General features: G+C 48.7%; 1 protein-coding gene across 2 annotated transcripts; it reads left to right on the top strand.

The window, feature by feature from the left end:
- Positions 1-9,271: 9,271 nt before the first annotated feature.
- PLPP7 (phospholipid phosphatase 7 (inactive)) lies at positions 9,272-25,649 on the top strand. 2 transcript variants are annotated; one of them, XM_077836063.1, is made up of 3 exons: positions 9,272-9,722; positions 20,141-20,206; positions 21,053-21,104. In XM_077836063.1, exons 1-2 carry the CDS (start codon positions 9,272-9,274, stop codon positions 20,188-20,190), a joined length of 501 nt encoding a protein of 166 aa, XP_077692189.1. In that variant the 3' UTR covers positions 20,191-20,206; positions 21,053-21,104. The 2 variants fall into 2 exon arrangements, with proteins under 2 accessions (XP_077692189.1, XP_077692188.1); XM_077836062.1 differs by lacking the exons at positions 20,141-20,206; positions 21,053-21,104 and adding an exon at positions 25,285-25,649.
- The last annotated feature ends 621 nt before the right edge of the window (positions 25,650-26,270 follow it).

Below are 26,270 nucleotides of genomic sequence, written 5' to 3' on the forward strand. Positions count from 1 at the left end.
CCCCCCCCCCCCCCCCCCGGATAAATGTCATTCACAGTCTCCGATCGCTTCGGAGCTGCAGCTGCTGGGGGCTTCTTGGTGCCGGGACAGCAGCTTCTTCGTGTATCCGTTTGCCAGGCTTTTCCAGCCAGACCTGTATTTGCGTGTGTGTGTGTGTGTGTGTAGGGTCGGGTTTTTTGTTTTTTTTTTTTGCTTTGTCTCGGAAGGTGAGAAAAGCAGGAGCGATTCCCCCTCGCTGCTGCAAGCTTCCTCCTTGTTGCAAGAAATAAATCAGGGGGCAGGATCTGAATTGTATTTCAGCCTCTCCAGTGGATCAGTCCCTTGGACGGTGGGGGAACAAAATCCTGCTTCAGTTTCTGCTGCAGCATCAGAAAGACAGCCAGGTCAAACTTTGCAAGAAACTCATTTTCATGCCCGTGGCATTCTCATGCAGCCCAGCTGTTCTTGCAGGCTTTCCAGGGAGGGAGCTCTGTGCATGACAGCTTCTTTCCCTCCGCCCCAGTCCAACTGCAGTATTATTAGCAGGTCTCTCTCTCTGCCGCTCATACCTCCCTCCCTCTCTCTCCCAACCCTCCCCCTGTATTCCTCGCTTAAACTGCAGCTGTTGGAGCTAAACCTCTTTGCAAAACGGCATTTCCTTTCAACAGCTTCAGGCATTCTGGGTAATGTAGTTTTGGTTTTTTAATTCCACCTATTAAAAAAAATTGCAACGCATTTTCTGTCACTTTAATTTTGGCCCTTTTCTTTCCTCTGGAATATTTGCTGGCTGAAGTTTGGTAGGTGGATTCAATCAGGGGTATGATATTCCTTTAGTCCTAGGCTCTCTGGGCTGGGTGGGGATTCGGGCAATGGAAAATCGAAAGCTTTCCCTAGTGGGAAAAGGACTGAGGAGTAGCTGGCACAGACAGAAAATTGAAAGTGGTTGTGAGGAAGCAATGGCTGGTGGAAAGTTATTACCTTGTATTATTGATACTTGCCATGGTCTTGTTGTATAGCCAATGGCTAAGGTTGAGAGTTTTCCTCACTGTGTTGGGTGCAGAGCTCTGTGAAGATCTGAGCATGAACCCTGCTGGGTGCTAAACACAGCTGCAAACCTGGTGGGGGGGGGGAGGGGAAGAGGGGGTGTGCACACGTGTTTATAGAATTATTATAGGTCTTAGTGCTTTTCATCTGTAGTGCTCAAAGCTCTTTACAAAGAGGGTCAGTATTATTATGCACATTTTATAGCTGGGGAAACTGAGGCACAGAAATGTGAAATGACTTGCCCAAGGTCAACCAGCAGTATAGTGTATTATATCAATATAATAAGACGGACACTTGTGTGTTATTTACATACACAATTTAGCTCAGACAATGTGCTTTGCACTGCAATCTACCCAGGTACAATCTCTGCCCTTGACTCTACAGTCTTCTAATAGATACACGGAAGGTTGGGAGGCAGAGGGAAATTCAGACACGCAGATGCCTTCAGGACAGGGCGAGGTTGTATCTGCTCCTCGTGGGCAGTGCTGGAATTGCAATGGAGCCTATTGGATCTGAGACCCGAGTGAGAACACAAGAATTTCCCTGGGGTGTGCTGGCATAAAGTCCTGCCTCCAATGCTCAGTCGGATCAATAATGTTCAGCCTTTCCCCACCCCTCCTTCTTTTCAGCCAGGCTCCCTCCTTCTACCTTTCTGCTCTGGAGAACAGAATGAGGTGCCTCAGCATGGGTGGGATGCTGAGCCCACGCCCCTTCCTTGGCCTGCTCCCCCTCTTCATGCACCTTCCACTCTTCATGCAGAATGGAGCAGAACTGGCCACCACACTCAATAGGTTGGGGCAGAAAGAGCCAGGGAGGGACAAACAGGCCCAGAGACCACCACAGAAGGAATTTCCCTAGCTGACAGGGTGATGGGCTGATGGGGAGGGGAGTGGTGAGCTGCTAAGCAAGCCCATAACTGTACAGGAGTGGGGAGCAGAGACCAGCCCCAGATGGAGCAGGCGAGATCGTGAGGTTGCTCCTATTTGACTTTAAAAGTCATTTACAGTCTACTCTCTCAGCAGAGATCACCTACAGATTAGCTAGGCATGAACACAGGCTTCCATGTTTTGCAGCCACACCCTGTTGTCTTGTGAAATTGTCAAATTAAGCTAAGCCGGATCAGAGCTGGTCAGTCTTTGGATGGAAGCTTCCAGAGAAACAGCTGCTAGAAGGGGGATTCATTGATCATTCAGCAAGTGGTAATATTTTCTTGCTTTACATTTTTCAAAGTGCCATGCAAACATTGGATTCATTACTGATTATTACTATCCCTGCAACAGATAGGGAAACAGAGCCGCACAGAGCATACAAGGGAGTGATTTGCTCATGAGCTCACATCAAGTCTGGTGGAGGGGGAAGTAGAACTCAGAAGTTCTTGACTCCCAAGAGATTTCTTTCTACCAAGTCAGTACTGAACCAGTGCTCTGGACATTGTGATTCTGGGACTGATGTTCTGCAGACAAGACTTAAAACAAGGTAATGCAAAATCCCATTGCACTTTTTGCAATAATTGAGTAGAGCTGTGTGGCCAACAGAAGTTCTGTTTTGTGCAGGATTTTAAAATCTGGCTTCGTTCTGAAGGGGAACAGAAACTGAAAATTTCAAAATATATTATAACATAAAATTAAAAAATAGTTGAAATAAAACCAAAATGATTCCATTGACCCAATCCTAATTTTGGGGGGAATTTTTCTGCACAAAGAATCTCCGATTTTTGAATATCTATTCCAATGCAGAACTATAATTTCAAAACAAAAAACTGAAATGTTTCATTCTGAAAATGTTGAAAAGGGGACATTTCGACCTTGTTAGATTCCACCCCCCCCCCCAAGTGTTCTTCTGAAATGAACCCAGTTTTCAAGAAGCATTTTGATTTCAATAGAATCTGGTTCTGTTACAATTTCGCTGAGCCTGTTTAACTTTGCTGTCTTCGTCGATTTCTAATTTGGGTCATTATAGTCTACCTATAACTCCAAATCATCTCTGCAGCTTCAGTGGGATTCTTCTTCACGTTTAGTGGTACATGGCTGTGTAGCATGCTGGGGACTGTTAAACAATTGCCACGTTCCACTCCAGCAGTGGCTGCGTGTGAGGACTGGGTAAAGCAATCCCTGTTCTACAGTGTAGAGAAGAGCTTGAAGGTGAAAATGTTCACGCTGAAGGCCGGCCTTTGAGGCCCAGCCGTAACCCAACATAATGTGGCGCTTGGGGATATTTGCTGATCCCTTCGGTTGTCTATGCTTTTCCTTCTTAAATCTGTTTAAGTGTTTGTGTGCCCCAGTCTCACATTATAACATGCCCACTCTCCATTCCTCCTGGGGCTATTTTCTCCTAGCAGCAGGGCTGATATACTGCACTATCACCTTGTTTCAGCAGAGGATGACGGAAATACAGCACCTTCTTTTATGGGGTGGGGGGGAGGAAATACTGCAGTATTCTCCACTAAAGGACTCAAATACTGCAGCTGGAGCCAGCGTTGCTGTAGCATTTCAGGTTAATATTCCAGAATACTGTCGTGTATTTTAAATAAGGTTCCTTCCCCCACCTCCCATTCATCACCACCACCACCTCCTTCACTGCCACCTCCAAATCGAAAGCCTACTGAAAACCAGTCCTATCGTAGGAAGGCAGAAGGTTTTGCTGTTGAGCAGTTTGGCTGCAAGTGTCTGCTGCTGCTTCTTGGCTGTGGCTGCTGGAGCTTGGGGTGTGCTGAAGGTGTCGGTGATGCTGGTGTGGGTGGGGATGGGGAGGTTTCCAGAATCATGGGGACAGAGGCATTGCTGTTCTTCCCTGACTGCATCTCCAGTGCAGGCTGCGCAGCTGGGATTGCCAACTGAGCTGATAGGCAGCAACAGCTATGCAGGGGGTTTGGGCCGTCAGACCCCGCCAGCCCAGGGGAATGTGGGGCCAGCCTGGGAGGACGAGCCTGCTGGTTTGGGAGGGAGCTGGCAAGGAGGGGAAATGTGCTGGGCCTGGGCAGAGGCCACTCACAGCAATCAGCCACCTTAGGCAAAACTTCAGTCTGCTGCCCTCAACCTACTCTCCTAGAAGTTTGCAACAGCCCCTCTGCGCCTCCCCCACTGTTGCTACCTCCCAGCCCTGAGCCTCATGCAGCCGGGTCAGAGGCCTCTGGGACAGACCCCAATCTGACATCCCAGTGGGTTGAGCTGGGCCAGGCCACCATGAAAGTCTCCTCAGCCCTGTGCCCTAGGCCCTGCAAGCTGCCAAGACCTGCTCTTTGGGCCCACAGTATCCCTGCCTGCACCGCCCAGCCCACCCCCTGCACTTTTCTGGATTTGCATCTCAGTGTTGGGCTCATAGCCGTGTCAGTCTCTCCAGAGCCCACACATGGGGGAGTTGAAGCAGAAGGTGGAGCAGGAGCCAGGCACTGCGTGGGCAGCAGGGGGGTTAGCTGCCAACCTGAAGCCGGGTGGGGCATTGCACTTGTGGCTGAAGGCCTAGCAGAACCTGCGGTGCCGCCAGGAGCAGCCCCAAGCCGCTCAGCACCGAAGCCACTGCTGTGACCACTATCTTACCTGAACTGGGCTCAGGGAATAGCGGAGTGAGGGCAGGAACACTTCCCCAGCAGCTCAGCTGGGGACCGCTTCCTGCTTCGTGGAGCCACGGCTGGTGGCTGCCCACATGTCTGGGCAGCCCCTCTGCCGCCACCACCAGTCTGCCGCCTTCCAAAACCTGCCATCCTAGCCAGCTGCCTAGTCTGCTATAGCTAGCAAGGCCTCTGAACTGTGGCCTCAGAGAAGGGATCTGGGGAAGGGAGCTGGAATCCATCAGCCTGGGAGTTCTCCAAGGTGCTAAAATAAACCCAGTGTGGATCAGATTGCAAGACCAAAATAACCCAGCAGCAGCAGCCTTGGAAATCTGAGCAGAGAGCACAGTGTTCAGCAGAACGTGTGTGAGGGAGGGAAGGCACATTTTAATGGTTTTATTAATAATATTTCAAAGCCGTGTATTTCTGGTTAGCTTCCAAAACATGGTGTGCCTCTGCGAACCCTGCTTCACCTCTCCTGACATGCAACATGCAGGTGCAACATGTGTCTGTGCTCAGGGCAATCTGTGAATGATGCAGCCTCAGTGTGATCTGTAGGAAACCCAAAACTTTTCTCTTGAACTCTCCTTCCCCTCCCAGGCGATGGACCATTGCAGCCTTCCTAGTTGTAGGGCTGCTAGCAACAAGCTGCTAAAAGCAGAGTTCCCTGCCCAGTCCAGTCTTACCCCTGAAAAGGGGGGAAAGGGATGAGTTGCCGCCTCTCCTCCCTTTAGGAAAAGTGAGAACTGGACAGATAATTGCCTTCCTCTCCCATCAAGCTGCTAGGAGGAGGACATTGGGAAATAAGCTGCTAAATCTGTGGGGTACCCTAGTTAACCACTTGTGCTTATGTTTAAGTCTGGGACCCTGATTAGAGCTTGTGAAATGTGTGTATGTGTGAGAGAGAAAGAATGTCCCCCCTGTGTACTGGAAAGTAGTTGGCAGGAGAGAGACCCGTCAGATTTAAAATTAACCCCAAGTGTTTGCTTTCAAAGTATTTTTCCCTGTGATTACTCCACTGGGGAAACTGCCCAGTAACAACGTCCTCCTCCCCACCCCACCCCCCTGCCATGGCTCAGAGAGTCAGAACTCTTCCTCCTGATTGTTAGGACCATTGCTACAAAAACAACACTTAATTGCAAATGGACACCCCTCCCCACCCCCCCAGAGCAACACCCCTGCAGCAGGCAGTAGGAGTGTCTGGGCCATTCAGAGCAAAAGTGACAGCTGTCATAAAGTTAAAGCAGTGACCTGTCTAGCCTATGGCATGTGGGTGGTGATTTTCCCATGCCATGGAACCTCAGCACAGGGTAATGGCAGACCAGTAGTAACAGGGATATTGACCGCTCTGATAGCGTAAGAATGCAGCTGCATGACTCTGATCAAATGGGACCTACTGCGTGCCTGTGGTGTACTAACAGCCCTCCTGTGCTGCCTCTTGTCTGTGTCTGCACGAGTGTGTGGTTGTGTGTATTGTATATGCATATAAGCAGTAGCTGTCTTTACAAGCCAAGCTGGGATGTGGCTCCTGGGATGGGATAGGTGTGTTTGGAGAGGGGAGGGGACAGAAAAGTTTGCTGCAACGCAGTGAAAGAGCTCTGTCCTCAGCTGGTCATCACATAGCAGTGGTAGATCCCTGGGGCAACAGCGGCTGAGAAGCTGCATTAGACTGAAATACATTCCCTCTCTATGGATAACAGGTAAAAATATATCTGGTGGTCTGAGAAAGAGGCTAGGAGTTGGGACTCCTGGGTCCCTTTATTACCTCTGCCACTGATTTGCTTGGGCACATCATGGGCTAACCTCTCTGTGTCAGTTTGTCTGTAACAAGGTCTTATACCGCCTCCCTCCACGGGGCTGTTGTGATGCTTAATTAATTCGTGTGACACACTTTGAAAGACTCAGATGCAAGGTGCAATAGATGTGTAAAGTTTTATTATTTATTTTATTATCCTCCAAAGCCAAAACCACCTCCTACAGATGGTTTCAGCTCTCCTATGCAATGTATGACTTAATGCTTGTATTGATAAATAGCACTGGAACCAAGGAATGTGCGTGCCATAGGGCAATGGTAATCTTTAATTGCACTGCCTATCATCTGAGTATTTCAAGGCCCGTGACAAAGATGGGTGTGTATTATATCCACTTGACAAATGTGGAAACTGAGGCATGCAAAGAGGCCTTGTGGCTTGAAGGGCTATCCTGAATACTGTCAATATTGCTCCTGTCACCATCTGGAGGGGTCAAAGTAGCAAAGGCATCTCCTCCAAAAGACTCAGCCTGGCCTACAGGGCTGCAGAGAAATGTCCCTGGAGACACCCCCTGTTCCTTTCCAAGCAGTGCCAGATTAAGCACAGATCCATTGAGCTGTAGATCCAAATCTTACATGGCAAAGGCTCTAGTCCCAAGAGCATTTAGATCTACTGAGGTGTGGCTACCACCCGCACAAGGGGAGGGGGGGACTTGGTTGGGGGCTGGCCCAAGCTGTCCTCTGCTGTCCTGTTTGTATTGCATTAGGGAGCTTGATCTGAGCCCCTATGCAGATGTGGCCTGAAGCAAGAGTAGGGAGCTTGCTGTTGACATCTGTCGGTGAACAGGGAGAAGAGCAGCCCAGAGCTGCATGAGAACTCCAGTTGGACAGGAGCTCTAAAGGGCAGGGAGCTCTCTGCTGGCATCTGTTGGTGAGCAAGGGGAAATGATTGAATGGGCCAGGCCTCATTTGCATTTCAGTTATGTGACAGGTTGGTGCATTTTGGTTAAGACACAGTTAAGTTTTGAGTTTGGGGGCAGTAAAATGCTGTTGTCTGTGATGGGAAATGAAGGGAAAAGAGAACTGCATCAAATGTGCCTAGGGTGAGAAGTCACCCTAACCGCAATTGTGACCTGGCACAGCTGAATAGCAGTTACTGGACAAAGTCTAAGTAAGTAATTTGAATGGATAGACTGGGCTCTATCTTCTGTTGAGACGCCCTTCCTGGTGGTAGGGGGCTTTGTTTAGGGATGCTATATGTCATTGACTTTTCTCTGAAGACTCCTTACGGAGGTAGCTTCAAGACAGTAGTTGGCTTTGAGGTGGTGGACAGAGGTAAACTGAGGTGCTTCAAGGCCGTGCAGGGAGCTGAGGTGGCTTGGGCTGAAGCCACAGAGAGCCGCAGCTTACTGGAGGGACTTTGGTGCAGGTATCTCTACCTAGCAATCAAAGCTGAAATCGCTTCCGCTGGGTCAGGCGGTAGAAGACCCTTCCCCCTCCCCCTGGCAACCCAGGCAGCACTTCCCTTAGGGGCTGACGACTGAACTGAACACCTCCAACCCTGGACATCAGACTGCAAGTGGGGGAGCTGCGGAGGAGAGAAGTGGCCAGAGTGCATTAGGAGGACTGAGTTTGGAACTGCTGCTAAGACACCTTGGGGCAGGGGGGAAGAGTCTTGCCTAATACTGTCCATTTATTAACTGCTGCCTTTCCCGAGGTCATTCTGTTGCCCCTCTTTCCTCTCTGCCCCATAAAGTACTCTTTGTTTTAAACTCTGAATTCCCCATCCCTCTCAAAGCTATGCAGCATCTGTTGGTCTCCCAGTAACATGCCTGTTACCTATAACCACTTCATCACACGTCTCCGTAATAAATCAATCGCGTCCTATTCCCTGAGCCTGTCAGTTTTCCCATACTCCATTTGAATCTCGTGCCTTGTAGTCTCTCTGGTCACACCTTGCTCTGCTACAGATGCTAACTGCATTGCAATCTTCCACGCTGATTTGAGTTTGCAGGTGTCGCCTGCTGGGAATCAGGGTTCTGTGATTCTGTGCGATGCAGTACAAACATGTGCTACAATGAGGCGGGCGGGAGAGAAGGGGGAAATCATTAGCAATCCAGCATCTCTCTTAGTCCAAAGGCAGGTGCTGCTTCACCTACGGCCCGGAGGCGAGCGGGTTGGTGGAGCAGTTACTGCAGGAGTTTAGAAAAGGTGGCTGGGTGTTGGGAATATAGGACTAGTGATATTTGAAGGCAATTAACACCGAGGAGTGATGGGAATTATTTAGGGCAGCACAAAGGGGGACAAGGGGGCCAGTTATGAGTCATGGGCTTGAAACTAAGTGAGGGAAAAGAACTGGAGAAACTCCCTGACAGTGCCCCAAGGAAGCCTCCTCTCCTGAGACTTCAAACGCAGGCTGCACAACAGCCTGCGGGGATCAACCCTGCCCTGGTGGGGTGGGTGGGTGGGTGGGTGGGTGTGTGTGTGTGTGACGTTTTCCAGCTCTAATTCCTCCATTAAATCAAATGGAAAAGCATGGTGAAAAACTACATTTCCCAGTCTCCCCTGCAGCCTGGGGATATAAGCAATTGGAAGATTTAAATAGACCAGGCCTGAAGCAACCAACCTTTGGCACATAGAATTTCCCCTCCTCTTCTCTGTATCCATTGGCTGTTTAACCTTTTTTCTGGTGTTGGACTGGCTGCCCAGCCTGGCATTAATTTTTCTTCCAAGCTTGCTAGGCCCATGAAGTAAACAGCCATGTGCATTCCTTGCTCTATATTTAACAGCTGCAGTCTGTGCTGGGGGAGACTGCACAAGAAGGGAATCTGTGTCGCTTACCAAATTCATATCTCTGAAGGGGGGCGGTGGGGAGAGCTGATTGGAAGGGGAGAGGGATTTCTCTCCTGTATGGTTTTTTGAAAGCAGGTTTCATCTAGGGAGACTCCACAATGCCAGCATCCCAAAGCCGGGCCAGAGCCAGAGAGCGGAACAATGTCCTGAACAGGGCTGAGTTCCTCTCGTTGAACCAGCCCATGAAAGGAAACCAGGAGACCAGGAGCTCCAGCAGAAAGCAGGGCAGTCAGTCTGGTCTGGCTCCCACCCAAAACGAAGGCACCAAGGAGCGGAGGCAATCTCAGCAGCTTCCTGAGGAGGACTGCATGCAGCTGAACCCCTCCTTCAAGGGAATTGCCTTCAACTCCCTGCTGGCCATCGATATCTGCATATCCAAGAGGCTGGGGGTCTGTGCCAGCCGCGCCTCATCCTGGGGCAGCGCCCGCTCCATGATCACACTCATTGGGATCACAGGGCATGGTGTACCCTGGATCGGGTGCACACTCATCTGCCTGGTGAAGAGCAGCACGCTGGCGGGACAGGAGGTCCTCATGAACCTGCTGCTAGGTGAGTAAAATACTCCACCTCCTGCACTCAAAGCCCAGCCCCTAGTCACAAGGGACAGCAGGCTTTCCCCCCTCCTCTGTCTTTTTCATCCATCTCCAGGGTTTTTAAAGGAAAGGGAATGAACTTAAATTCAGAAAACTTATGTTTATGGGGTTCATGGCATTTATTGGCCATCTCTGTAGATCCAGGGTGCGCTCTACAGAGATGACCCTGTTGATGAGTGCAGTAGGGTGCTCAGATACCATGGTGATGGGCGCAGGAAGGTGCTCTGATACCATGATGATGATGGGCGCAGCATAAGGACCTAGCGGGCACGTGCTAGGTTCTGTGTCTTCCTGCCTAAGAAGTCCAGCTGGCTTCCATTTGCCTACTCCTGGAGTAAGGACTTGTGCAATGTGAGACTAGCAGAATGAGACCTGGAACGGTTAATGACCAAACCTGTGAGCAGGAAAACCTTATGGCTTTGATGCTGTCAGCAAGATCCTTTATTTAAACTGCATCTGTCTCCCTCAGAGGCTTAGTTGGGACAGATTTAAAGATGAATTACGATTTCAGTCGAGGGTGGTTAAAGGCAAAATGGGGATCAGAGTCACCCAAGTTCGGTGCTCTCTCTGCAAATGTTTTGTGTCCCCCTTCCCTCTACCTTGGACAGACTCTGGGTCCTCTTGTCAGCTGCCCCAAGGGGAGTCTCGTCTCCCGCCTGCTCCTGCTTCTTTGATCTTCCTCCCTTCCTTCAGCAGGTGCCTGCCCTGCACCATCACCTGCTGCTCTGCCTTGCCTTACTGAGCAGAGAGAAGCCCCTTTTAAAAGACTATGAGGACCAACTGGTGAGGAACTAAAGGCCCCTGGCAGGCCTGTACAGATATCCTGTGCAAGGCTAGCCTCTGGGGCCCAGGAAGCCTGCGGCTCTGGGCCTCTAAACATTTGCAATCCAATGAAGATCAAATGCTAATTTCAGCTTTCACATTTTTCTGCCCGTTGCTTGCCCTTTTCACTGCAAAGCTACGATTCTAAATACAAAGCAGTCCCTGGGCTGGCCCCCTTCTCACAGGTTATTCACACTTAGCCATGCAGCTGCTAGCACCTGGCCTCTTGGGAACACAAACCCACATTGGTAGGTCCCCTCAGTTCTGAGGTGGTGCCCAAAATAGCCTCTGCTGGGCTTCCCCCAAATCTTAGCTCAGCTCCCAGTGACCCACAAAAAAAATCATTATTTTTGATCTTGTTCTTTTTCATGGGAAACGTAAAGGCTAGTTTCATCCCCTATTGATCAAAGGATGGTGTACTTTGTCTAACACCCATTGCCATAGTAACTAGGCAGTTTCCAAATAGGGGCATATTAGGGAGATTGCAGGAGACTTGGAACAAGATGCACGGGGACATTTCTGTCCCCTGCGACCCCCTTGTCACATTTCCATCATCTCCCCTCGTAGACTTGCCATTATCATGTACAAGGGGGTGGCTGATATAACAGGAGTGGCCAGTTAAATGCCCAAAATTAGGAGGGCAGAGATCGGCCTATTTATAGAGTGCCCATTGCAATAATATCTAAGTGCTGTCAGGATAAAAGGCTATACTGGGGATGTGTGGTTGGTGGACCTAGCCAGTGACAGCAAGAACCATTGCGCCTAAGAGAATGAGACGGGCATAGTATGGCCAGCGAATGTGTGTCTGCCGGCTCCTCTGTTTCGTGAGTTGCTTCTCACCAAGAGTCTGGGATTTTTTCCCCCAAGACGGATCCTTGAATATTTCAGTGACCTTTTAAATTTCTCAGCTCTCCTTCAGAAGGAGACAGGGCTCCCGTCACAGACTTTACCTCCCCGCAAGAAACTTGGTTTGCTGAAACTGTCCGACATCCTCTATCACCCTTTTGTTTTGGCTCAGCCCCATATGCAGTTCAAATCTAGCAGTACTTGGTGACAACAAAGCCCTTCTGGGTGGGGATGGGTCCGAGGGAACGAGCTCTTCCCACTCTTGCCCTGACCCTTTGGAAGGGGAAGCAGCAAGGCTGTTCACCCCACTTGGCTTTCCTCCCTTCCCCCAGCCCTCTCAGAGTCTGATACAGCGAGCAGAATTTCTGATGCAGTCTCTGGGCAGGGAGCCAGCTCATCACAAAGCGCTTGTTTAGGATTTGTAATCAGGCTTTGCAAAGGGAAGGAGTAAGGAGAATGTTGAAATGGGACTGGGGACCTGGCAGAGGCACAGCTGCAGATGGACAGTGGGCTGCATGCCCCCGAGCTGTGTGCTGGGTGAAAACTTCCCGGTGGTATGATGGTCTATTTGGGTGGGGGTGCTGAAATCTAGCCCTGCGTCATCCTCTTCTCCCTCCCCATAGCATGGATCCCAGCTGTGGATCCCCTCCTTAGGCCCAATGGACCCACGTTGGCCCATATATTTGCCGTCCATGCTGGGATTTATTAATTCACCTCTGTTTCATCCCCAGCCACAAATGCCAAGCAACCAAAGTAAAGAAGCAGAGTCATGGCCTGTCGCTAAGAGGAGCGTATCTGTCCCCATTATAAGGGCTCCGCTGCTAGAACACGCTTTCAGGAGAGCGAGGCCTGGGTGCTGCCAATCTCATCTGTTCAAAAATTACGAATCAGGCCCCCAAAATCATGATTGGCTTAAAAATCATGAGATTTAAAACCGTACAATGTGGGTTCATTTTATGTGGAGCATTTAGAGGTCACATTTTCAAGTTTTTCTCTGCAATAAGGAGGGCTAGAAACTTACATTTTTAAAATCAGAGCTGAGATTTTCAGATAATCATCTGACTCCAGCAGCTGGAAAAAATCAAATATCCTGGGACTCACAATAAAATTGCCACAGTTGGCAAGTTGGGGCCAGTGCTCCGATACAGATCCAAACTTTCCCAAAGCTGAAGGGGGATGGGATCTGGTGTTCTGATTCTAATCCACCTAACAGAAATGGGCCTAAGTTCATAGAATCACAGATTATAAAGCCAGAAGGAACCATTATTTAAGATCAGTACCAATGTGGACACAAGAACAAATGGATATAAACTGGCCATCAGGAAGTTTAGACTTAAAATTAGACGAAGGTTCCAAACCATCAGAGGAGTGAAGTTCTGAAAGAGCCTTCCAAGGGAAGCAGTGGGGGCAAAAGACCTATCTGGCTTCAAGACAAAGCTTGATAAGTTTATGGAGGAGATGGTATGATGGGATAACATGATTTTGGCAATTAATTGATCTTTAACTATTCATGGTAAATAGGCCAAATGGCCTGTGATGGAATGGATGGGGTGGGATCTGAGTTACTCCAGAGAATTCTTTCCTGGGTGTCTGGCTGGTGAGACTTGCCCACATGCTCAGGGTTTAGCTGATCGCCATATTTGGGGTCGGGAAGGCATTTTACCCCAGGGCAGATTGGCAGAGGCTTTGGGGTTTTTCGCCTTCCTCTGCAGCGTTGGGCACAGGTCACTTGCTGGAGGATTCTCTGCACCTTGAAGTCTTTAAACCATGATTGGAGGACTTCCATAGCTCAGACATAAATTAGCGGTTTGTTACAGGTGTTGGTGGGTGAGACTCCATGGCCTGCGTTGTGCAGGAGGTCAGATTAGACGATCATAATGGTCCCTTCTGACTTTAAAGTCTATGATTCTATGTGATCGTCTTGTCTGACATCTTAAGTACCACGGGACGTCCCTGAATTAATTTCTGTGAGAACTAAAGCAGATCTTTGGAAATGTTGGCTGTTTAAGTGATAGAGAATCCAACACTTCCTTTGGCAAGTTGTTTCAATGGTTAATGACTCACTGTTTAAAAAAAAATGCACCTTTTTTCTAGTGTAAATTTAGTCTTGTCTAAATAATGTCAATAGCTTCAACTTCCAGCCTTTGTATCATCTTATACCTTTGTCTGCTAGACTGAAGAGCCCTCTGTTATCAAATTTCTCTTCCCCATATAGTTACATATAGGTTGTGATCAAGTCATCCCTTAACCTTCCCTTTGTTAAAACCAAACAAATTGAGCTCGATAAACTGATGCTCTTTCTGGATCCAGAAATCTCTTAAGCCTGAAGAGGCTCGGTTCTGCTGCCCAGTGTTGGGCCCCTTTTTGTTCGAATGCAAGCTCTGATTCAAAGGACACTGCCTATTGGGCCCTTATAGTATCCGTTCCATCTTCACCCCTTTCCCCTATTCACAAATCCTCTTTAAGGGTAAGTGCTCCAGCTCCCTGGTAGTGAGTCAGGGAAGGCACTGGTTTTAAATCATTTCTTCCTGCAGAACGCCGTACTTCTGGGGATAATAATAGAATAGTAATAGTGAACCTTCTTGTGGCACCATTTAATGCAAGGATGTTCAAATGCTGTACCAATATGAGTTTGTTAGTTCTCAACCCGGTTAGGAAGGAAGGAGCTGGTATCATCCCCACTTTATCACTGGGGAAGCTGAGCTGCCAGAGAGAGGGGAGCTGACTTGTCCAAGGCCATACTGAATGGTTGTCAGGGGCCCTGTCCATAAGGGAAGTTTGCTTGGGCCCAGGGAATTAGGTAATTCCCCCAGCACCCAGAAGTGGCTGATTCTGCTCTCGTTTACACTGTTGACTTCAGTGGAGCTACTCCTGATTTACACTGGTGTGAGTGAAAAGAGAATCAGGCCTGAGGTGTTGTGAAGGGTCTGGGCTGGCTGGTACCAGGGCTCATCCCTCTTGGAGATATGGGGAACACAAAAGTCCTCTTTTGAAGGACTCAGCCTTTGGCTGCACAAAGCCCCCCTTTTGATTAATTTCATTTAGTAACCAGGCTGGGGGAGCCTGATGAACCTTCAATGTAAAACTCTGGCTGTGGGAAACCTGGTTTATTATACTGGGTTCTGTAACATCAGGCTGTTTAGCATCTGGGGCCTGATTCTCCATTGGCTTGCTCTTGGTGCAGTCCTACACATCTGTGCAAGGCGAGTGGCAAGTGCTACTATGTGGATTTGGTAGCATTTTGCACTCGGCTTGCACAGGCATAAATGCTTATACAAGATGCATGTCAGTGGAGACACCAGCCCCCAGGTTCTGGGGCATCGGTGCCACATCTGATTGTGGCTTGCTGGACGTGCCACAAAAATCTAGGGTCCTGATTCCTAATCCCTTGCTCTGCCCATTAGTCTACACTGTCCTTCCCCCTCCTATCCCTCAGCATTTGCCTCTCAGCCCATTAGGAGTCAACTGGATTGTGTTATTCTTGAATGAGGTTTGGTGGTGGTCAGAGTTTATTTACCTGGTCCAGAGTGGCATGGCTCCACTGACTTTAGTGTAGCGACAACAGTTGGGGACCAGGCCCTCCGATTTTAAATACGATGTTACCATTCGTTACGAGCCCTGCACGTTGTATCTAAGTCATACGTTGGCTCCTTGGCTTTGTCACAGGGGGTTTATCGCTGTCAAAGAAGCAGCACTGAATAAAGTGGACAGATCCTTCGTTTCTTGGCGTCAGGATGAGGATTCACTGTCTGCCTGAATGAGGGTGAAAGGCTGGGTTGCAGGGATTTCCCCCTTCATAAAAGTAAGCAAAAGGTCAGAGCACGCTCGCTTCAGTCGGTTCCCTGTATGCAGAGCCAGCCTTAAGATCTGTGAAGCCCCAAGTAGCCAGGACTGGTGGGGAACCAGGCTGTAATGTCCTGGGGAAATCCCCTACAGATTCCTGACAGGACTTTGGAACAATCCTACAAATCCATCCCTGACTTTATACTGAGCCCGGTACATGCAGGGACAGGACTCTGGGAGTTTAGAGAGTACTAGGTGAATACCCATGCGGTGCAGACAAGCTCATTGTTCATGTATCTGTGGGTATGTCTACATTGGAATCAAGGGGTGTGATTGCAGCGCGTGTAGACATACTTTTGCTAGCTTGGGTGCCGGTAGCGGTGAAGCCACGGCCACACAGGCTCCAGAAACTCACTCAGAACCCTGCGTGCTACCCTGGTTACTCTGCTCCGGGACCTGAGCAAGCTCAGGTATGTCTGTGCGAGGTGGAGTCACGCCCCGTGACTGCAATGTAGACGTATCCTTTCGGTCGAGTCTCAGGGCTCAGTAACCTGGACACATCCCAAGCAATGAGTTACCTCCTCTTCTGCTCTAAGGGGAGTTGCATGGCCAGATGGGTCAAGTCTACACTACAGACCTATGTCACTATAACTACGTCACTCGGGTTTGAAAAATCCACACCCCGTAGCAACGCAGTTACCTCAACCTAACCCCTCATGGAGACAGCACTATGTCGATGGCAGCGCCTCTCCTGTCGATTTATAACCACTGTCTGTCGGGGAGGCGGATTAACTCTGCTGATGGGAAAGCTCTCTCCCATCAGTCCAGGAGCATCTTCACTTAAGCACTAGAGCAGCGCACCTGCATCGATGCAGTTGTGCCGATGCAGTGTTTTTAGTGTAGACCTGCCCAGGGTCAGTATATAAGCAGCAGAGTTTGTGGGCCCCAGGTGGGATTGCCTATAGGCCAGACATATTGATTATTATTTTTTAATTATCCCCCCGACATGCTAGGGAGCATCTGAATTAAGCAGAAACAAATTACGTTCCAATGGTGGAGGAAACCGCTTCTGAAGACCCGGCGGCTTGCATGTTCGTTCCCTGCTCAGACACTCTGTTCCGAGGTGGCCCCATCCCCGGCTTGTTACCCTGGTGTGCAAGGGAGACCCTTGCTTAGCCTCCCCTCCTGGGATCTGCTCTGCTCGCTGAAATCTTGGCAAGTTTGCAGCCTGTCTGCGCGGTGAGGCGGAAATTTTTAAATGTCAAGTGGGCTAATGTGACTGGCCCATGGTGGCTGTTGATCGGAGGTAACCTCACACACATCCACCTCCAGTGCTCTCTGCATCCCACATCCACACCGCCTCAAACTGGGAGTGAACATTCCTCTTCATCACCCGTCATGCTGCAGATCTCTCTCATTATCCTTCTCAGGCAATGCAGTAAAAGCCCCAGGTCCTTTGCCACGTGTCTCCCTCCCCTCTTGTCCTATCCTCAGTGATGAGTTCAGACATTGTGGAATGGCAAATTGCATCCAACTTGCTGGCTTCCCCTCCTACTTCTCTCCCCGCCTGCTTTAGTTAGAGCAAATATGTTCTGTTAAAGAGCAACTCTGCAGTGTCCCTGCATATAGTGGCAGGCCTGGTGACACACTGGAACCTGCTCAGCTGCTGCAGGAGCAGAAACCAGGACCTATGTAGGACCCCTGCCAGAGCACTGATCCAGCTAGCTTAGTCAGCTATCTCAGCCATGACTAAGGCCCAGCACTTCAGAAGAAGGTGGTAATGCAGGAGCCTTAATAGCAAGACTCCTAGGGAAAGCTAGCAGGTAAAATGCCCTGAGGCCGAATGTGGATTCAAAGCAAAGGGAAGTGCTGTGGTTGTTAAATGGGGGAGAGGGAAATTGGCTGTATTTCTGTGCTACCCTGCAGGGAACAGCTGTCTGGATCTGCCTCACCCAGCTCTGAACTCTAAGAGGCACCCTTGGAAGTAGGTGTTCTCAGCTGAGATGGATCCTGCTCCTGCTGGGAGAAGCCTCAGTGATGTCTCCCGCCCCAGGGGCAGTGTGTGTGTGTGTGCCTCTAATGCAGCTTGACAAGAGAAGTAGTTGGGGGAAAGGAGGACAGGAGTGCGGATTCCGGTTGCTTTCTTTAAGGCTGCCAGAGAATTGGCTGGGAGTGTTGAGGGGCAGGAGAGAGGGGCTCAGGGACTCTTGCTGTCAGTCTGGAGTAGGAAGTAAAGACAGTATTAGAGGTTTTCTTCTCTTCCTGGCAGAGCCAGGCTGAAAAGCTCCACTTTGTTAGAGGATTTCTTAGATGTGATTTCAGGTTTCTGCTCCTGGCTCCCCTTTATCACTCTCCCTGGGGCACTGAGAGGCCCAAGTCCTCAAGGTTCATAAAGTGCTTTGAGATCAACAGGTGGGAGGCACTGTAAATCCTCCAAGGCTATAAAAAAAAATCTAAGAGGCTGATTCCACTTTCACTGAAGCCAATGGGACTTAAACGCATGCTTAAGTGCATTGCTGAACAGGGATAAGCTGAAGCATGGCTTCATGTTGAGCACGTGCTTAAGTACTTAGCTGAAGCTGGGCCTTAATCAGGACATTATGGGTTCCCCAGGCACTCGGCGTTGCATCACCAGTGGGTGAGCAGCACAAAGTGCTTCTCTTCCTTCTCCCCACAGGCAAAATGTTCTGCTTTTCTTTCATTTCCACACCTGGCCCAAGCCTTCCCTCCCATGAGAGACACAGACCACAAGTCAAATCTAGTTACGCTGATGCAATGGTCTCATGCGATATGCTGTCGTTACGGGTTGCCTGTGCACATGCTGTCTCATGCGGTATGGTGCCATTACAGGATGCATTAGCACTGTGTTGGTATGGTTGCCATTATGGGATACACCAGTACTATTCTGGTGTCATTATGGGTGCCTGGGTGTTATCACTGCAGTGTTTGTGCAATCTCTATCCAAGCTAGTGGCACAGTTGGGAGAGAGGTCTCCTGGTGCGTCAGCTCGCCTCTGCACATAGCTAGCAGGATTTGTAGGTATCAGATCCGCTTCAACCCAATAAACAAGAAGTTCAGAGGCAAGTGCCCCGCAGAGGCCCAGCTCCTGCATAGCACAAGGTTTTTTCACTGTGCTCACCCTTTGCTCTTCTCTTCTCCAGAATAATTGCAGAGCCCGTGCATGGCAAAGCAAATTTGGGAAGCAGCCATGCTAAGTAATTGGTTCTAAGATACAAATTGCCCAGCTCCCAGGGGCATCTTATATCCAAGGGGAGGCTCTCTAGGAAGCCTGTGGTTTCACTCAGGGCTGTTTTCTGATAAGCTAGGAGAGGGAGTCTACTTTTTTAAATTCCAATGACCCCAAATTCCTCCACTATGTTATCCTCCTGGGACCCCATGTTCCAGAATCCTTTGTGTTGTTTTGACTGAAAAATAACCTCCCCAAAATGCTGCAATATATCATTAGTTATTGTTCATTGTGCGATGTGTGGCCACTGTCTCCATTGATGTGTGTGGCAGGTGAACCTGATCATTTCACATGTCAGAAAGAATATTGAGAAGTAGCGGGCTGGACTTTCAGAGTTGCTGAGCGCCTCCCACTCCCACTGACCTCAGGGCTTTAGAACACCAGGCCCATCAATTTATATCCTTGTTGGGAATGGTATAACTTGCACATTCCCCAGGGCTACATGTTCAGGGAAACTAATTTCTACAGCAGCTTACACTTGTGATGTTTTCCACACAAGCAGTAGGTGCTATTGAAATGCTGTGAGTTCCAGAAAACAGCTTCACGAACCATCTTGGAGCCACAGCTTCCAGGAGATGAGAATCACAGCCTTGAAAGTGCTTGGTTTGAGCTCCATCTTCGACCCGGTGTATTACCATAGCCATGGCTCCTGTGAGCTCTCCAGGGGGGCAGTTGTCTTTTCCTTTATGTTTGCACAGGGCCTAGCCCAGTGCGGCCCTGATTCAGATTGGAGCCTCTGCGTTCTAGTGTAAAACAAGTAATAAATAGGGGTTAGCCATAATGCCCATGCCCTAACATCTGTAGGGATTGGTCTGAGGATAGGGTTTTGTCTGTGGAACTCCCCGGTATTACTCTCTGGCTGTTGTCTGAGCTCATTGTAAGCTCTCCTGCTTGAGTGAGTTTCTCTCCACCCATTTCACTTCCCCTTTTCACATCTACCCCCATGACTGGCAGGTGGTAATGATGCCTGGGGGGTTACTAGCTGAACCATTGGGTCCTGGCTTGTGATTTTTAGTTTGATATTTATCCTAAAGCCCTTACTGCCAAGAGTTGTCCTTGTCATTTGAGTGGTTCCATCTGAGTATCTGCAGGAGCAGCCAAAGCAAAAGGCTTTGGGACTTTCTGTCTTTTTTTAGTACTACACCCAGGCTGTTCAGCAGTAATCATTTGAGAACTTATTCATATAAACATCTCCCTGGCGCATCTGCCGCATCCCTGGAGTCGCTTCTCCAGCTCCAACCTATGGGAGTCAGTCAGCGAGAGCTGCTGCCCCTTTAAGATCATCACTCCTGAATCTACTTCAGAACCCTTTCTTAAAGGGACAGCAGCAGTGTTCACACCTCAGAACATAAGAGAGGACAAAGAGGGAAATCCTTTTATTCAGTCTTCCTTTAATGGTGATATTAGAGGTATAGTTTTTGAACTATGGGAACTATGGGGGGAGGGATAGCTCAGTGGTTTGAGCATTGGCCTGCTAAACCCAGGGTTGTGAGTTCAATCCTTGAGGGGGCCATTTAGGGATCTGGGGCAAAAATTGGGGATTGGTCCTGCTTTGAGCAAGGGGTTGGACTAGATGACCTCCTGAGGTTCCTTCCAACCCTGATATTCTATGATTCTATGAAGACATAAATGGAAATATTAACACTTCTAAGTTTGTCCCTAACCTGTCTCTGCAGGAGGTTACCTCTCTGCCGTTACTGAGCTGCAACTTTTAAGTGGTTCCTGAATGCAGTAGGAACAAGGTAGATACATTTATCCTGTCTCTGTTAGCAGAGCTAATAGCTACCCATGTGACTTCCGTTAATTTCAGTGAGAATCCAGTGGGTGAACATCAGAGGCCAGATTTTAGCAATTTAGATACCACCGTGACTTATCATACTAGAACTCCCTAGATAGGTAAGATTTGGCCCTCGGTTTTATGTGCTGAGTAGAGTTGTGAAACCATCTCAATTCGCACTTCGGGAGATTTTTGCCCAAGAAATCTTAGGTTTTCACACTTTTAAAAAACATTGGGTCACAGGAGAAATTGAGCACATACCATTTTCAAAAAAAAAAAAGAAGGGGGGGGGGGAGCAAGGGAAGGCTTAAACCTAAAGGGAAGAAAAGGAGAATTGATTCCTTCCCTTGAAATATTTGATGTGCTCCTAACATTATGTAGTAGCACCTAGATGTTCTGCTGATGGGCGCTGTTGCAATAAAAATTCAGCTCTGCAGCCAATCACACTTTTGCCTCAGGTGACATTTTGCCATTTTTGCCATAAACCCGAAAAACTCCTCCCTCTGTAGGGAGCAGGGGCAAGTGCAGTCTGGAGAGCTAGTTTCAGGCTCTCTTCAGAGACCTCTGCCTATCCTGGATAGGGTAGAGTCACAGGGGCCAGATTTTCTACAGTCATCAAGTATCTGGGCCTGAAGATTTTACCTGTGTCTCCATATTGAGTGCACAGGACAGGTGAACTGGATATGCGGATGCCAGCTTGTAAATCAACAAGTACTCACGCAAAACAGATGTGCTGGCGAAGTGTGCAGGTGCAGTTCAGACAGTCTGTTAGAATCTTAACCCTTTATTTTTGCATTTCCTGTGAACGCAGCTGGCCAGCTCTGGAGAGAGAATCCTACTTGCACTGGGCTGCAAGATTGAAACAGTGATGGGGGAGGGCAATTCAGCCAGCCCACAGCCTACATCCAACCAAGTACGTAGGTTGGGGAATTGCAGGGGGATATGGGCTGGAATATGTGCTCCCTGAGTGACTGCACCATTTGTATCTATTTCTGAAGGCTGGGCTGTTTGCTGACTCTGTCAGAACTATAATAACACCACGCGCTGATTCCCTCTGGCGTAGTGTTTCCCCAGGGCAAGCGGTGGAGGATAAGAGAGCCAGGGAGGGCAAGGTTAGAACCTTTGCTTTGGTGTGTTGTTTAAATGCGCTGATTGGGTATGTGCTCTAGCGCTGGGGTGAGCCGCCCGGCATTGCTTTCAACCCCTTGTGTGGTGCTTCAGAGCCAGGGCACCGCTGAGGCTGCTGCAGCCGCATCATGGAATAAGCTGCTCAGTGGTGGTGACCATGGTGCAGGGGAAGGGGACACCACGCTGTAGTATCTTGTGATAGAGAAGGGACAGGGGTTGGTTGTAATGAATATTATTGAGGCTGCTAGAGAAGGTACAGACAGACCCATTGGCTCTCTGAGGTTCTCTGGCTCCCAGGCCGACTCTCACAACCTCTGCTGCCTAGGTCATTGCTAGGACCTATCAGCTATGGGCCACGGACTGCATTACAAACGTCGTTTAAATGTGTCTAACTCGCATCTTCATTAAGTCATGCATAAGTCCAGTGAAGCGAAAACAAGTGTCCATTTCAGAACAAGACAACCCTATCCCAGAGCCTCAGATCTTGTGGCTTATGCCCAGGGAGAGAGATGGCCACTTTCTTGGTTCATATGAGAGACCAGCTCTGAGAAATTGTATAATAGGCCCTGATTCAGTCTGTGCTTCAGTACTTTGCTGAATCGGGGCCGTAACAGGCATGATGATAAGGGTTCCCAAGCTGGTGGCCAGCAGTAGCTCATGAAGCAAAATAAGAGTCCAAGAACATGAGACCACTTGGATCACAGTCAGGGCCAAGCAAGACTTCCCCATAATGACTAGCCAAGCTGAACGGTGGCCCTCTGCAGCTGTTAGCTTTGCTGACAACATTTGGTTTCTTAACAAGAAACAACAGTGAATGGCTTGTTCAAAGATTGCTGGCCTATTTTTAAAATTCCTTCCACCCCCATGAAAAATCAGTCTTAGCAAATCTTGAAACACAAAGGAAACCCCCTTCTATTCAAATACTATTACAGGAAGAACAGCGGCAGACCTGACATTCTATCCCTAGCTCCCCTCCTGCCCAGCTAGTGCATCACATATACCAGCAGTTCTCAACCAGGGATCTGGGGCCCCCAGGGAGGCCGCGAGCAGGTTTCAGAGGGTCCCCCAACTAGGGCTGGCATTAGACTTCTTGGGGCCAAAGGCAGAGAGCAGAAGCCCAACTGCATGGGGCTGAAGCCCGGTGCCCCAATGCCCGCTACGTGAGCTGAAGCCCTAGCAACTGCCCTGCTTGCTATCCCCTAGCGCCGGCCCTGGCTTTTATATGCAGAAAAACAGTTGTTGTGGGCCGTGGAGTTTTTATAGCATGTTGGGGGGGCCTCAGAAAGAAAAGGGTTGAGAACTCCTGACATATACAATAAAGGAGCACCCATTGTTGCGTTTCTTCTCACAATCTCACCATTGCTGGTGCAAGATCTTTCTCCTGGGAGGCCCCCTGCTGTTGTGAACAGCCTCTCTGCATCACTCTGCCTCCTTGAATCGCTCCACTTCCATTCAAATCTCGTCTGTAAACCTCTCCTCTTCCTCCCCTTTGTCTCCACCGCTTGTGCTTAGGAATGGAATACTTTTGTTCCCTGTGCTCTACAGTGGATTTACAACACTGTTGCCTCTCATTTATCCTAAAGATGAGCTGGAATCAGAATCTTTTATCCCAGTCTAGTGCCCTTTGATAGTTCTGATAACACGGGATCTGGAGCCAAACCACCCCTCATTTGGGCTTTGCAGAAACAAATTCCAGCCTCTATATGCTACCTCTAAGTTACGCCATTGCACTGTCTATTATCTTGTGGGGCTTAGTTTTGCATGGGCTACAGTTTCCATGGAAGATGCTATTCAAGCTGTATTGAAATGTATATTGGGAGGAGTGTGTATACAAGGTGCATGTATTCATGGTAGACACTATGCAGGGAAGAACACAACTGGCAAAGATGCCATCTTTGCAGGTATCTGGTATAACCCGTGGGTCAGAATTCGCTAGCTAGTTGTGACAAGAATATTACAAAGCAGCAATAGAGTCGAGACCTTCTTATTCCCAATTATCTGAATGTATATTGTGATCCCCTCCATGTGCATTACTGTTTTGCTGTCCCTGGACTAACTAACCTCTCTTAAGGAGAAGCCCCATTTAACCAAATAAATCTCCTGTCCCCTATTCTATTTGGATAAAGAGGGTTTTGTTGTTCTTGTTACTAGGACTGTAGTACTCATCATTCCTACTCAGGGGAGCAGTTCAATTGATGTCAGTGGGATTACTTGCCCAAGTAACACTTTGCAGGATTGGGCCCTTGTTTTCGGCCTCATGGCTGAGGTCTGTTGGTATCTGGGATAACTGCTTACCTTGTTGTTTGCCATCTCCTGTGTACAGAAACCCCCTTCCTCCCCCTCCCCCCCCCCCCCAATCTAGGCAAAATCTTGGCAGCTTCAAATAAGAATAGTCTTAGTCAGTCCCTGAGAAAACAGGCAACTGTCTCTCTGACATTCCTGCGGATGGAGCAGGCTGTGCCTGCTATGGTATATATCTGCTGTCACTGCAGCTCCTTCCCAGCAAGGAGTTGAAATCAGCACTCTACCTAATTAGAAACGCTGCAGAAAGGCAGATGAGGGGATTAAACAAATTGAAGAATAAAATCAACAGCACCTGTCTGAGGGAGGGAAATGAGTGAGATGAGGATAAGCTCCACCGGAAATTACTTCCGGACAGGAGCAATTAAGGCAGAGGAGCCAGGAATGATATAGAAACCACCTGTGTGGCATTCGGAAAGCAAGAGCTGTCTGTCTTCAACATTTATACAGGGGAGTATGTGTGTGTCACACTCTCTCTCTCTCTCTCTCTTTCGGGGGGGAGGGGAAATGTCTGTCTGCATCCTCTGGACCATCTCACACTCGTGTACATGAGTTTGTCCTTTCTTTCCTCCAGGCTAGGCCTCAGAAGAAACAGCTTTTTCCAAATCCAGCACAAATGTCACAAATATTTTCTTTCTTTCTTTCTTCATTCATTCCAATAGCGAGTTTTCTAAAAACCAAAACAGCCTGACGTGTAAAATTTGCAGCCCTTGCACATGGGACGCAGAAAGTGGAAACGGACTAGAAATCGCAGTGATGTGGATTGCTCTTTTTCCATTGCTCCAGCCCTAGAGAATGCGAAAAGAAAAGAAGTGAGAAGTCAATGAGAATTGTGACCACATTTCATTTTCAGTTCACCAAGGTGGTGTGTGTTACGCAGATGAGGCCATTTTCTCAATGATATAATTTTTAATCTGTCGCTATCCCTTAATGTCCTCCCACTAGCGGAATCCACCAGTTCACTAGAATTCTGTGGGTGTGGGGAGGAAGAGGCTGTTGTATTTGTGAGTGTGTGTTGTTCTTTTTAAAGGCTTACGAGAACAAGGAATTAAATAGCTCTGGCATGAGCTAAGCCTACTTTAAGGCAGAGATTGCGTAAACTTTCCCCAGCCAGTTCTGCTACAGCAGTGCAGTCCTCCTGACTTGCAGCCTCAACCATCTGTACAGCAGAATGTGCTGTACTGTGGGATAGTTTCATTGGCACACAATTGGGGACAAAGCTAGAGAGCCATTGTCTAAGCATAGGGCTAGGAACTCTGGAGTTTTAATCTACCACTGACTCGCTCTGTGATCTTGGGGTGAGTCCCTTGTCTTCTCTGTGCTGCAGGCTCTCCCTCCTCTGAGAATGGGATAACACAATATTTGCCTACCTCAAGGGGGACTGGGAGGGTCAATTCATGTTTGCAGAATGCTTTGGCGATGACCAGGGCTGAGGGCACCCATACTCATTTTCATCTAGGCTGAGATTTGAACTCAGGTCTTCTGTGCAAAGACAATTATTGCCCCAGCACAGATGCTGCCCCGAGATCCTCCCTTTCCTTTGCTGAACATCTCATAACAGTGACCTGTCTGCTTGTCTCCATGACCTTTCCCGCTTTCTCCCTTGTTTTGCAGCTTTGCTCCTGGACGTCATGATTGTGGCAGGATTGCAGAAGCTGGCCAAGCGACGAGGCCCATACGATGTCCACCCAGGCCTCTTGGACTATCTGACCATGGACATCTATGCTTTCCCAGCCGGCCACGCCAGCCGAGCTGCCATGGTGTCCAAATTCTTTCTCAATCACCTGGTTTTGGCCATCCCACTCCGGATCCTGCTGATCCTCTGGGCCTTCTGCGTGGGGCTTTCCCGCATCATGATTGGACGTCACCACATCACAGATGTCCTCTCCGGCTTTGTCTTTGGCTACTTGCAGTTCAGGCTGGTGGAGTTGATGTGGATGTCTTCCAACACGTGTCAGATGATAATATCAATCTGGTGAACACAAGAATCCCTGACGGAAACTAGCAGACACTTTAAGATTTTCTCTCTCTCTCATATTTTTTTTTTAAATACAATTCTTCATATTTATTGGAAAAAACTTTAACTTCCATAAGTAGTAGTAGTCTTTTTACTGTTGCTCCCCTGCCTGAAAAAAAATGTTTCTTGCAGATGGTTAGGCTTCAGCAATCAAGGGCCAGCCATCGCAGTATTTTGGCCACTTTTTAAAATCCCATTTGGATAGTAACCAAACTAAGCAGTACAGATAACAAAATGTCAGGTTTCAGAGTAGCAGCCGTGTTAGTCTGTATCCGCAAAAAGAACAGGAGTGCTTGTGGCACCTTAGAGACTAACAAATTTATTAGAGCATAAGCTTTCATGGGCTACACAAAATGAGTTCTCTTTGGGTGGTGCACATCTGACGCCCAGGTGTGTTCTCAGAAAGCCTGTTATCCCTTTGGGATGCGTTAATTAGCTTCTTGGAGGCAAAATGTTTTGGGGCAAAGTACTACAGCACTTTTTCTGTCTGCCAGCCCAACGATTGTGTCTTGTACCTGGCCAGGCGCACTGCTGATGCCTCACAGATAATAAATAATCATAAAACTTCTGCCATGTTTGTTTC

Source organism: Eretmochelys imbricata, chromosome 16, assembly GCF_965152235.1.
Source record: "Eretmochelys imbricata isolate rEreImb1 chromosome 16, rEreImb1.hap1, whole genome shotgun sequence".
In the NCBI taxonomy this organism is placed as follows: Eukaryota; Metazoa; Chordata; order Testudines; family Cheloniidae; genus Eretmochelys; species Eretmochelys imbricata.